This window comes from Syngnathoides biaculeatus, chromosome 13 (assembly GCF_019802595.1).
Source record: "Syngnathoides biaculeatus isolate LvHL_M chromosome 13, ASM1980259v1, whole genome shotgun sequence".
In the NCBI taxonomy this organism is placed as follows: Eukaryota; Metazoa; Chordata; class Actinopteri; order Syngnathiformes; family Syngnathidae; genus Syngnathoides; species Syngnathoides biaculeatus.
The window spans coordinates 17,846,517-17,859,795 of record NC_084652.1 but is presented as its reverse complement, the minus strand read 5'-3'; the positions used below and the strand labels follow the sequence as shown (position 1 = coordinate 17,859,795).

The following is a 13,279-nucleotide window of genomic DNA, read 5'->3' as shown; positions in this document are numbered from 1 at the left end:
CATGAGCGTGTGGACCTCTGCATTCACTTTCAATGAAACGGCTCCGGACAGCACGGTCATCTAGTGGTTAGGCGCGTCTGCGTCACTTTTCTGATGTTTGAATCTCGGGTTTTCCCCTCTGACATTCCAAAGGCTATGAAAAAAAATGTCAAAAAATAGACTGTGGGAGTGGGGTTTCTTGTTCACATGTATATACACCCTGGCGTTGACTGGTGGCCAGTCCAGGGTGTACCCGCCTCCCACCCCAGATCAGGGCAGACAGGTTTAGGCTATCGGAGTCTGCTCACCTGTGAGCCAGCTGAAAGCAAATGGTACAGAAAATAGATGGATAAAGACCCTTCTATTGAATAAATGCTCAAACGGATACAGTATAGCCGTTTCAGCATTTATAGGTGGCCAGTCATGCTGATCCAAGTCCTTAAACCACAAGTATGTTTGTGGTTTGTTGGAGCACGCTATCATCGTACGGTGCTGGTGAGACCAAATTTGACGTCTTTGCTTTCTCCTCCAGTAGCTCGTGGATGCCCACTTCCACCATGCATGTGACGGGAAGTCCACACCGGCGTGAAAATAATGTGCAACTTGTGTGAGTGTGAACAGATTTTTATTAAAAGGTGAAATGATGCTTTGATAATTCTTTTGACACATTTTGTGGGTAGCACATCTATCTTGCAGTTCTGCGTTAGAATTTGGGCAGCAGTTTTTCCTCTCACTTTTCCCAACGGTGTGCAGGACTAACAACCTGCCATTTGTTGATATGTCCTGACAATTACTGGCTGGTGACCAATCCCACCTCCAGTCAGCTGGAATCAACTCCAGCTACCCGTGACCCTAATGAGGACAAGCGCTAGAGAATTTTCTCCTCTGGAAAATGTTTAATTTTTCCCATCTATCAAAATTCTCATGACACGATCCTGTGATTACTCAAAATTCACAGAAAAAAAAAAAAACAAAAAAAGACAATGCACCAACTGTCATGAACATACACAGGGCAATGGTTGCCGTCGCAACTGTTCCCAGCAGAAAGAAGGGTTGTCTGTGATTGGTCCTCACACATAAGTCGAGAAAATTCAGTCCCAGGACCGTCGACCCGGTCAAGTTTGACCTCTCCGTATTTCCACATAGCCAAAATTGTTTGCAGTCCAGTCACAGAGAAGGGAGAGGGTGTGTCCTTGCAGGCGACCAATCAGATGGACGCTATCTTCTTGCGTATCCACCGAAGCTTCAGCTTTTCCGCTTTGCTCTTTTTCTCACGAGCTGAAGGAACAAAAAGAAATGTTATAAGAAAAGGGGTTGTTTTTTTGTCTTTTAGTTCCCAAATAATAAAATTGCCTCACCCCATTGGCTCTTGACAAACTGAACTGCTCCACCTTTGGTACTTGCAGTCTTATTTTGAAGGGACAGCTCTTGGCTGCCTGACAGGAAGACAAAATTGACTTTTGGGGACATTTTCATTCGTGTATAAAAAAATAATAATAATCTGAAGGTCACTAAATAGAACTACCACTTTTTGGCACCCTTCAATAGCGTGGAACACCTTGCGGCATTTTGTCAATTTTTCAAAATTGAGGACCAAAGACAAATGTCAAGCCTGCACGGAAAATGGAACTTGGCACACGCTTACTAGTGGCACGGCGACTTCCCTTGCCGTACAGCCTCGACTCAAGGAAGTCCTCGGCCGCCTTCTTCTGAAAGTATGCCAATGCTTGAGGCTTCACAGTCATCACCTTGTAGTTCCCCTTCAGTCTGAGAAAAATGAATGAAAAAAGAAATCACATTGACAACCAATTAACCTTACAATACTTAAAGTGTCATGAAATGGATGTTTTTTTACCATGTTATTAATGAAAAAACGGCTGCCAATATGGGCCCATGCGTTTTTCACCACAAAACATGATTTGGATGTATACAGCTTTTTGTAACTCCCGTCATGAAAATCCTCTTGAGGGATTTGTTTTCGAGAAGAAGCAGGAAAGGACGTAAAGGACAGACCCGCCCTCAAGTGGACTCGTTTGGAGGATGGATTCATAAGTTTGCAAGAGACCCGGTTCGTCGTGAAAAATGGATTGCACGGGTGCAGAGGACGAGAGCTTTGTGGGTTCCAAATAGTTTGGGGCGGACCACGTAATCGGTCTCTCATAACAACGAGATGAAAGTGGACTTTGGTGCAAAATCCTGAAAATACAAATGCGAGCACTAGGGGAAAAATTTTTGAAAAAATGGATGGCTGTGGTGCATTGTGGCGATAACTGTGAACAAAATTCTGACAAAAATAGAAGGTAAAATTTCCTGACAAAAAAAAGAAAAGGGGCAGATTTTTTTGCCCTCCATCCCACTATCACTGGATGGCACAAAATCACGTTTGTCATGAAAATATGCTTATAATATGCCATCTTATCTCAAGACAAATTAATTAACTATAACTATTCAGTAAAAAGACATCTAAAATTGTCATTTTCCCCACATTATACATATTATAGTACATAGAATATACACGGAAATATATCCTAGAATTTCTACACCGTACAGCAAAACATGTTAAAGAAGTTGATCTGTAGTAATTACTATTAACGTTTAAGTCTCAAACTTTGTTACGTCGCGTTGTACTGATACACTCGACCACATTGCTCACTATCTTAGATATAGATCTTGTAATACTAATAGTATCAGTTGCCTTTTATTTATATATATAATATATATATATATATATATATATATATAGGAGGTCCGGGGTAAAAACTGTGGCAAACAAATATGAGCGTTTCATCTGAAATGACATGCTGTGGCGACCCCTAACGGGACAAGCCGAAAGAAACTTACTTTCTGACACACAGTCACTTACATTAGAAAAATGTACGGGTGTGGTCAGTCATGCTCGCAGATAAAGTTGCGGGTGTGATTAGGGATGGCCTTAAAATAATTTACTGGATTAATACAACAAATGTAAATTAAAAATTAAATAAACAAATACATAACTAAAATAGAAAACTAAAATTTCAAACTCAGAAATGATCATTTCCAATTTCAACTGATATTAGTAGAACATGATATAAAACGGTATTTAAAATCTTTCATCAATAAATCTGACAAACTTTATCTGACGAAAAGTCAAATGCACTGGCCTGTCAAGGAATAAACACGAACGGTCTATCCCAGCAATGTTTTGAAAATGCTGAAAGTTTAGTTCAACATAATCGGCGTTCATGGCAACAAGCTCGCGATACATTGGACCAAACATTCCTGTCGGCAATTGCGACGTATTGTTTTGGGACGCATCACGGGACTGCCGTAAATAGGAGCCCGGCTTGCTAGAACCCGCCGTTATGTGCACGCGCTCGGCGTATTGACCACACCTGAATCAAGCGACGAAGTGGATGATAGGCTAATGTTTTTTTTTTTTTTTTTTTTTTTTTTTTTTTTACGCCGTCACACTGCCTCGCAATCGACACAATGAGCACCCCTGGTATAACTGAATTTCCTTTGACATGGCTCATGATGTTGATGACTTTCGACTTAAATGCGCTCGCATTATGTGAAGCAGTTCTGAACATGCACTTTTGTACTTGCTCCGTACATCCTCAATACGGTTAACTTGCATTTCCTGTTTCCGGATGAATACCAGTTGGAGCAGGCTTGTTTGGTTAACGTTTATGAAATAAAATGAAATTAAGACCACACAAAATAAGGAACGTCTTGAGAGAATGCGAGGGGAGGGGCGCTATTATTACGAGTGATAGTGCCTCAACATGGCTACGCTCGTGAAAGGAAAACAACGAACTCAAACACATGTTCGTTCAATGTTGTCAACTAATATCCGGATTAATTTTAGACAATTTTTCCTCAATTTTCCAAAGCAATTTTCATGAAAGTTTAAAAATCCGGAATCCCAGGAAAATCGGGAGGACTTTCATCACTACATAACAAAAGATCTGCATACGAAATGTATCGATGTGCGCGTCGGACGGCATTGGGCTGTGAGTCGCTGCTCTTCGGGCTTGCGGATGGCGGCGGCTATGAAGAACGCAGCTGACAAGCCTCACTCAGCTACGTGCGGCGACAACACAGTACAGTGCCACGGTTCGACTGTGTTTTTTATCATGTACTGTGCTGGCTATGAACAAACCCTTAAGCAGCACGGCTTGGCTCTGCCTCACTCAGCCACGTGCGACGACAACGCAACGCAGTAGAGCGCCCCGGCTCGACGGGGTTGTTCATCGCGTACTGCAGCGGCTATGAACAACCCCCCTAAAGCAGCCCGGCTTGGCTCCGTGATAAGCCACCTCGGTCCCGGAAATGAGCTGCGATGGCTCATCTCTGCCACGGAAATGGATCGGATGGGGAGGCGGTTTGGCCGTGATCGCATATCATCTGAATGTAGCTCGAAGCAATAGTGTAATATTGCCCCGGTAACTTCACTCGGTTGTGTGGTGTTCTCCTTTTCAAAAAGAGCTTCCGTGTCAGAAGGGGCGTGTTTGTCTCCCATAGTAGGGTGCACCGTGTGTTTTCATTGGAGAATGTCCAGGGTGACGTCACGGACAGAGGATGCAGCCAATGTGGCCACCACTAACCCTTTGCGCGTGGATGGCGCGCTCTCCGCTCACTTTTATTCCGTATAGAAATTGAAGTGAATAATGTTATATGTATTTTCATTACAATATCTATTTTAGAATGTTTATATGGATGACACTTGATCTTTAAGGGTACAAATATTAGTTACAGACCACTTTTTGGTCCCCTAGCATTGGATGTACAGTGCTCCCTTGCTACAATGTGGTTCACTTTATGCCGCCTTGCTATTACAGGGATTTTTTTTTTTTTGAGTGCACGTTTGTAATTTTTTCCAGTGTGGCAGGCTTTTTTTGTTTTTTTTCCAACATTTGAATGCGCGTTGCGTTCTGTATCCCGATTGGCTAAGGGGAACCCCGTATCGTGCTTTGCGTCCCGATTGGCTAAGGGACTGTAGACCATTGCCTTAAGTACCACGACCCTGCGGTACATCGGGCTCCTGTGGCAGCCCCTTAACCCCATTGCCGGACGAGAGTACCCGAGCTCAGTGCAGGGGTTGGGAACCTATGAGTCAGGCTCTTTTGATGGGTGGCATATGTCTCACAGAGGGCTCATAACATACTGTACATATCGTTTGTCGCGTAGGCAACACAAATGCGGCAGTGACAGTTTGTCCTAGTAGGGTAGCCGTAGTTTGCTGCCCAATATGGCAGTCGATGTGCGCAGGTGCTGCAGAAGGGTCAAATGCAGATCGTGTCGGAGCAACTAATCGTGGAAACACTTTTGACAAAGATCGCTCAAAGGAAAGAAGATGAGTACTGCAGTTGTCAGCAAGAATGGACAGAGGAATTCACCTTGGTGGAGAGAGAATGTTCTGCTGTGTGTCTAAATTATGACAATATTGCAACAATAAAATACTGTAATTTCCAGCCTATAAGCCGCGACTTTTTTCCCCACACACTTTCCACCATGCGGTTTATGCGGTGATTCGGCCGCAAGGGGGCACTTGAGCAGAAAAGAAATGAAAGACCTGTGGAATATATGTGCCGAGGAAGTGACTTTTACCGGTCCGGCCCTGTTAGCGCTGCACTGGCGTGTTACTGCCGTGTCTGTGATTTTTACTGGTATGTTGTTTTTTTTAACCGGGCCTGTTAGCACGGCGGCGCTCGCCTTAAACTCTCCGTGTGTCGTCAGTGAATATCTCGTATTTCAATGTGGGCACTTGCGGCTTTTACACAGCTGCGGCATATGTATGTACCAAATGGTATTTCCTTTACAAATTTACCAGGTGAGGCTGATAACCAGATGCGCTCTGTAGGCCGGGAATTATGGTACTCAAATATAGAGAGCCACTTTGACGCGCGCCATACTACGTTTGCATAAAAATATCCTGCAGGGGGCAGCAGGAAGAAAGCATGCAAAGAGCTACTTTCCAGACTCCATGTTAGACAGCAGCGAATCCGTGTTTGGACCCAACAAGGTGGATGGAATTCAGATAGCTTTGCTGGCACTTTAGCAATTGTGAGAAATGGAAAGCCATTCATAGATGGGGGGTATCCCAAAGCATTCGTACTTGATTTTGCCAATAAACATTTTGACAACTTTCCATAAAGACAAGATAATCCAATGAATAAAAGACATGCCGTTGTCGGGAAGAACTGTTCACCATCATTATGGGAAATTAAATTGAAATATGTTCACAATTAACGGATGGAAGTCTCAACGCCTGCATGAAGCTTCATCTAATTATGTATGAAACGGACTCGAAAGGCATCAGCAAAACTGGGCAGCCCCAGACGTCGCATTAATGGTAATAAGTACTTTTCTCACCATTGGTTAGCAACAGTGTAACAATATTATTTAAAAGAATTCAGACACTTATTGTACTCTAAAAGTGTTGGTCTTACATTAATGCACAAATACACCTGTATTAAATTTAAAATATCGTATGGCTATTTTGAAATTACATTTATAGCTCTCTCAGTTGGAAAGGTTCCCGACCCCTGTGTTAGTGCATCCTCCTCCTCTTTATTAGCCACACTGCTAGCTTCGAACTATTATGTAAATTGGGCAAGATGAATTCATTCTGTTCTGTACAGGACATTTGACATGGAGGAGATTGATTGACCGTCAGCGAACTGCAACGAGCTTGGGTGCCCTCATCCGGCAGCGGGGCTTGGGGCCCCCTGCGGGAGCTCTAAGTACCGAGTGGCTGGCGGGGCCAGCAGCGTCAGTTCTAACATGATCGAAGGTGGCATGTGTGTTTTATAAGAATATTCTCGCCCAGAAGGAAGAAAAGAAAAAGTGCTGACAACCACCCGTGGCTGTTTTTCACAAAGATACCTGCACCGAGAACACTACTAAATTTTAGGTTGAAATGTACTGGGCACAATGGGAACGCGGAGTAAATGTCTTTTGCGGACAAAAATCGGATCAGTAAATTTCGACAAAGCCGATCAGCATAAAATGCTAATTATGGGTCGATACCATGCAGGCTAACAAAATCTGTAAGGTCTATTTGTTTTGTATAAACTAGCTTTTGGACAGGCTTTTGGCTCTATTTAATGGCGACGCGATGATTAATGAACAATTAATTAATTGAATAATAAATTATTTGGGGTGGAGAGGATACCAAAGTGGCACTTTGAGTTTAATTCAAGTTAGAACGTTTGTTTATTTATTGTGTTGTGAAGAGTACCAAAGTAATACGTTTTTGGGCACTCTGAGGGTCGGTTCACTTCTGCGTAGTGTTCTATTTACATTGTCAAGAGTTGTGAGGATAGCAAAGCAATGGTTTTGTCTTACTTTCTGGAGTGTTCCAGTTTTTGCTGCTTTTTCTTTGTCGGTGTCATTTCTTCCTGTTGATGGTGGTCTTCATCTTGGGATGTTGCTTCAGCATTGCTCTGGCTCCTGTTTTGTCTTTTTCTTTTTCTTTTTTTTTCTCTAAAAATAAATCAGAGTGCATGATAATATAAAATGAATGCATGACAAAAGATGAAGACGCAGTGAAGAAAACTCACTGTAACGAGTCGATTTCTTCCAGAAGTTCCGCAGAAAGAAGTTTTCTCTTCTGGCGAGTCAAAGGAGAACGCTTTAGAGCTCCAAAGTGAAACTAGTCAACCTATTCGATTTTAAATGCGAAATACCTTTTGTTCTTGAAAGAGTTCCTGCCTCTTCTTCCTCCTCTCCTTCAGCAGATCCTTCTCCCTGGAAGCACACATGAATTTCACACACCAGATCTCATAAACTTGACAATTCGCCTTTTACTTGAAGAACACTCAACACACTTAATACATCGTTACCTTTCACATCCCCGTTAAATTAGTCAAGAGGAAAAAGTGTTTTAATATCACAACGGGCACCTCTTTTACCATTCTAGCAGCTAGCTTACCTTCTCGCACTTTCCAGGGCCTGCTTGACACTGCGCAGCGCCTGGGCCTTGGAATCCTCAAAGGTTACCTCCTCGGGCGCTTCGTCGTCGCTGGAGCACAGCTCCAACCTAAAATTCGCCATGACCTCATCGCTCCTGTCCGCCTTATTACACCTGGCCCGAACACCACGTTTTTTGGGGGACATGTTGGGACAACCAGAAGACAACAAACGTACTTCCTGCAGAGGAGCTATCCACTTCCGGCACACTGCCTGGAAGCTACGTACGACCACTGATTAAAAAAACAAAAAAATTGGACGGCTCATTGGCCACCAAAACTGAAGTCGCCATCCGCCATCTTGATACTCCCCAAAACAACCATGCTGATCGTGCAGCAACGTTAATCGCCAGTTTCGTATGAGAAAACATTCCACAGGTAAATTAGGAAAATTTACTCCGACACTGTAAAAATTTGTTTGTAAAGGGTTTTTTATTTTCTGAGTAGCTCAAGTCACTTGAACAAAGTTTTGTTTACGGTTGTTGTTGTTCACGGTTCATCTCTGCCTCACCTTTATAGGCCGACGGTTTTTCATGAAAAAGCAACGTAAATATTTTCCCACACTTCATCAGTGGATAAGCAAGAAACCACATTTTCTGTGAACTTTTTGAATTTGATTTTCAAATGCGAGGAAACAAGTTTACATTTTCTGTCTGAAATAGGACATCGCAGAGACAACAAATGGACAATGCATTTAGCATGTATTTTCCCATTGCGAGTCCTTATTTAAAAAAATACAGCTAACTGATTGACTTAAAGTTCAATGTTTTTATGACAAAAATGCTTAGTTTTTTGCTATGTTATGAAGATAGTGCTTCACAGAGTATTTTGGGAAAAGATTACATGTCACAGAAATCGGGCCCTAGGTAATATGCAAGGTGTTATATGTCTTTCCTTTGCACTTTTTTGGCTTACCAAGTCGAATTAAAAATCCTTCATGTTACCACAACTGAAAAAAATGTCAATCTCACACGACCAGATTTAATTCTACATGCCAAATTTTGAGGAAAAACCCCTCGATAATCCAACTTGTAAACAATGTCGTACAGACGTTTGTGGGAGTACTAAGATGGCGGCAAACTTGCTTCAACCAATCGACACTCCTCGATCTGTATGCCATAGCCAGTTTTTTTTTTTTTTTTTTTTAAGATCAGTGCGTGGGACTCTAACCGCGTCACTCGCACTCAAGTCTTTGGTCAGGTTAGACGTCAGAATGGACTTTTCAGAATGGATATTGCAGCAGTCATTATTGAACTGTCAAAAACGTCAATATCGAGCTGTCAAACAGTACAAATCAATAAGACAGTGATGTGTTCCAACGTTCACCTTCACGTGGCTATCAAGAATTTGTATATTATATTATTTACACCAATCGACGAGATCGTGATTAGTTCACTATTTGTTCTGGGAGATTTTTCTCATGTGCCTTATTTGAACTATTTTAAAACATCTCAACTGAGAGACAATTCTTAACATTTTGCGGGCGGTTTCCACACGCGAAAAAAAGAGTGCGTAATTGCCTAGACTATGACAAAGCACTTTTTTTTTCTGTTAGACATTGGCCAGAGGTGAAAAGCATCGATGAGTTGACTTTTCAGCCGATAACAGATGATCGCTTCTCCTGAAAATCTGCAACTATAGGAATATTTGCGAAATACCCAAATTGAAAGGTGGTATCTGTATATGGACATTCTTGTGACCCTAATGAGGTACACAATGATTTTATCTTTTCAACAGAAATGTAGTTATTGTAGTGATGTTACGTATCTTATAGCGGTTTCTTAGAGTTACAGCAATTGTCAAAATGCTGTAGAAATAAGGTTGAGAACAGAGTTGAGAAGGTTCAATTAAAGGCTCCACTTTGTAATCATTTGGACTTTGTCCAAACTTTTAAATGGTTCAGGCTTTACACTGTGGATCCACACACCCCGGTGCTGTTGTAACTGGTGTGGGGAAATCCTTTCAGAACATACAAGAAGGCGTTGACAGTTTTTCTTTTATTTTGAAATTCAAACCGGAAGCTCTATGCCACGTACGCACGTAGAGCTCATTGGGTCCACTACGGAACTAGTGTCTTAGTGGTTTTGACCCCCATTTACTGCCAACGACGAAAAGAGACGCTACGATGCAGGAGTTGATCGTCGTGCCGCTGCTGCTGCTGGGCTCCATGCTGGTGCGGGAAGCGTCCCCGTCCCCGAGAGCTGCGCCCTGCCTTGCCCCGCTGCAGTGGGAGGGGAGGTGGGTCCTGTACGACCACAGCACCGGCAGGAACAACCGGGCCGCCGTGTCCTACGACGGACAGAGTCACAGGTTGCGAGTTCTGCAGCAGCACAAGAAGCACACGCCGTGTCAGAGGTGCGGGCGCACACAAGAGCACAAAAATGCACTAAAGTGATTTTGAAAAACAGCATTTGGGGCGGTGAGATTTTATTAATGTGTATACCGTCATCCTTTTCACAGAGAGGAATGCTTGACAGATGTAGACTACAATACTGTCATATATATATATATATATATATATATATATATATATATATATATATATATATATATATATTATATATATATATATATAATGTGTTTAATACAACGTGTTTATTTTTAGACATTTTATGGTTTGGTGCAGCAACTATGTGGCAAGACTCAACTTGCTTGATTTTGTACCAGCTTACCTTTGATTTGTTTACAAATGCTTAAAAAATAAACTAAATGGGCTTCTACTAAGGTCGACACGGTGCGCGACTGGTTGGCACATCTGCCTCACAGGTCTTTGGACCCGGGTTCAAATCTCAAAGCAGTTAAATAAAAAAAAAAAAAGACGCGTGAAAGACTTCTTTCATTGCATTTTACTTCCAACAACAGAATTTAAATAAATAATTTCCCCTTCGCTTCTCCAAAAAGCAAACGACAATGACAGTCAAAACACCTTTTGCATTTTTTCTTTATAGGATAAGTGGTGAAGAAAATAGATGGATGGAATTTTATTTTTCTCCTGCTATATAAAACAAGCTTTGAGACCCGCCCCCACCCCCAGCATCTTTTCCCACAGCATTTGCTTCATTCATAAACAGTTTATGCACAAATCTATGCTACATTTTAGACTGGAATTGGTGATGTATCAGTATGTTCTTACTTAAATGTGTTCTTCTGTAAATTTTGAAACTCTTTAGACAGTGTCTATGCACAATTAATGAAGGATCAGCCCTTGCCCCCCAATGGTTATTACACATCTATAAAAACCGTAGCAATAATAATTGAAAGGGGGAATGTATTAAGGTGGTGACTAAAGTCTCTTAAGTACCTCTGAAATGGACACACTATGCTGTTTATGTGTTTAGAATCTTTAATATTCACCTGAATTCTTCATGTATAAAACACAACATGAGGAGGAGGGATCACGGAAAACTTCTTGTGCTGTCAAAGCACATACCTCAAGTCAAATATTTCCAAAATGATGCATGATTTTATGAAGAGAAAATAGAACAGAATTTTACTGTTCAGTGCAACTTTAACCAGATGAGGTGTTAAGAAGATTTAACATCAGATTGTAAAGAAAGAGAAAAATACATAATGTCCACAAGATGCATACAGTAGTAGTGGCACAGATATTTTGTGCATATATTACAAAATGTAAACCCAGTGCCTTGCCATCATGGAAACACTACAGTCTTATCAGCAAAGCATTTATTCTTCACATTCTACGTCATAATTTTATGAAGAACAGTAGAGTGGTATTTTCCTTATTAAAAAAAACACTCAATCAAATAAGAATAAATACAATTTATAAAATCACATATGCAGTCGTCATATTCCTAATGATGACCAACAAAGTGTTTTGTGTGATGTTGTCGCTTGCAGGTACTTTGAGTTCATCTATTTGTACGAGAGCATGGTGATGTTCCAGATTGACCAGAAGACTCAAGAATGTGCCAAGGTGGAGCTGAGTGAGGCCTGGGATCCCTTCGACATCCCCAACAACTCCACCTTCGAGGACCAGTACATCATCGGCGGTCCCGGAGACAACGTCGAGGTGCAGGAGTGGTCGGACAGGAAGCCCGCACGCAAACGTGAGCCTGCTAAATTTGGACAAAACATCTACACCAGTACCGTCCAAAGTCCGATCCGGTGGCCCTTTGGAGCCGGCTGCATCTTTTAATATTGGCTGGCTTGCTCTGCTTTCACAATAAAAGTAAAGAGCGCCCCACATTGTAGATTGATAAGATAAAGGTCAAATGTGAACAGACAACATATTTTCTTACACGTTAAAAATAAAAATGTAACAATAGTTTAAGGTTATAAGACATCACACATTTGATTTAGTTTAAGATGTGAAAAAATATATATATCTGTCACAATTTTTAAAAAAATGGGTTCAACTCCAGTCTCGCCATCATAAAAGAGAGGCTAGCATATACGTGTTTGTGTGTGGCAGACGAGACATGGGTGGGAGTGTACACAGTGCGCGACTGCTACCCGGTTCAGGAGACGTACGTCAAGAACAGCACCGTGACCACATCCACGCGATTCTTCAACCTGCAGCTGGGCATCAGCGACCCCAACGTCTTCACGCCGCCGCCCAGCTGCCAGACGGCCAAACCCAAAACGATGGCGCAGATGCGCTGCTGAGCCGCTCCACAACTACTCGTCACGTGCTGATCAGGCTTTGGGAAGTGACATAGAATTTTTTCTTCTGCTTTTTACATTTTTTTTTTCTCATAAAATCATAACTACACTACAAGAGCATGACTTTCAAATGATTTGTGTCCGAGTTTGATTTCAATATTTGTCTAGTATTAATTCATGTAAACACCACAATCTTCAGATAGTGTGACAATAAAGCAATTATTCATACAAATCCTACAGAGTGATGTTTTTTTTTTACTGAACAAGTGAATTAATCTCACATTGAATGTTGTGGTAACCAATCAGTTGTCAAGATGTGCCCATGACAATGGCCGCTGACTAGTCCAAGATGTATGCACATTGCCTCTTACCTCAAGTCAGCTGTGATCGGTTGGCTTTGACTAAAGATTAGGGAATGAGTATGTATGTATCTTTTTTTTTTTTCAGCAAATACGTTCAGAATCATATCAGGTACGGTATATACACTATATATATGACAAAAAAACATGCATTAAAATGGCTATGCAGAGAGTGAGGAATATGGAATGAGTTAATGATTCTCAACGTAGTTGCTGTTCCCTCCAGTCCCGACTAGAATACATTTTGTTTCTAAAAGGTTGGTGACCCCTGTTTGAGGAATGGTTTTGTTGTATGTAACTTTTTAGGCTCCGTTTTATGTAGTTGACTAAAAAGTTCAGTAAAAATAATAAGGTTTTTTTTTC

The 13,279-nt window shown here is 41.6% G+C and overlaps 2 protein-coding genes across 4 annotated transcripts; one reads left to right on the top strand and one right to left on the bottom strand.

Moving 5' to 3' along the window:
• Positions 1-651: 651 nt before the first annotated feature.
• On the bottom strand, positions 652-8,208 carry nol7 (nucleolar protein 7). The gene is made up of 7 exons (XM_061838474.1): positions 7,898-8,208; positions 7,653-7,713; positions 7,527-7,576; positions 7,312-7,449; positions 1,625-1,746; positions 1,338-1,415; positions 652-1,257 (listed from the first exon to the last, which is right to left on the bottom strand). The coding sequence occupies exons 1-7, from the start codon at positions 8,080-8,082 to the stop codon at positions 1,187-1,189; spliced, it is 705 nt and encodes a 234-aa protein (XP_061694458.1). The 5' UTR covers positions 8,083-8,208; the 3' UTR covers positions 652-1,186.
• epdr1 (ependymin related 1) lies at positions 8,203-12,776 on the top strand. 3 transcript variants are annotated; one of them, XM_061838477.1, is made up of 4 exons: positions 8,203-8,312; positions 10,066-10,289; positions 11,793-12,001; positions 12,367-12,776. In XM_061838477.1, exons 2-4 carry the CDS (start codon positions 10,102-10,104, stop codon positions 12,558-12,560), a joined length of 591 nt encoding a protein of 196 aa, XP_061694461.1. In that variant the 5' UTR covers positions 8,203-8,312; positions 10,066-10,101; the 3' UTR covers positions 12,561-12,776. The 3 variants fall into 3 exon arrangements, with proteins under 3 accessions (XP_061694461.1, XP_061694460.1, XP_061694459.1); XM_061838476.1 differs by having other exon boundaries at positions 8,228-8,312; positions 10,050-10,289; XM_061838475.1 differs by lacking the exon at positions 8,203-8,312 and having other exon boundaries at positions 9,950-10,289.
• Positions 12,777-13,279: the final 503 nt, after the last annotated feature.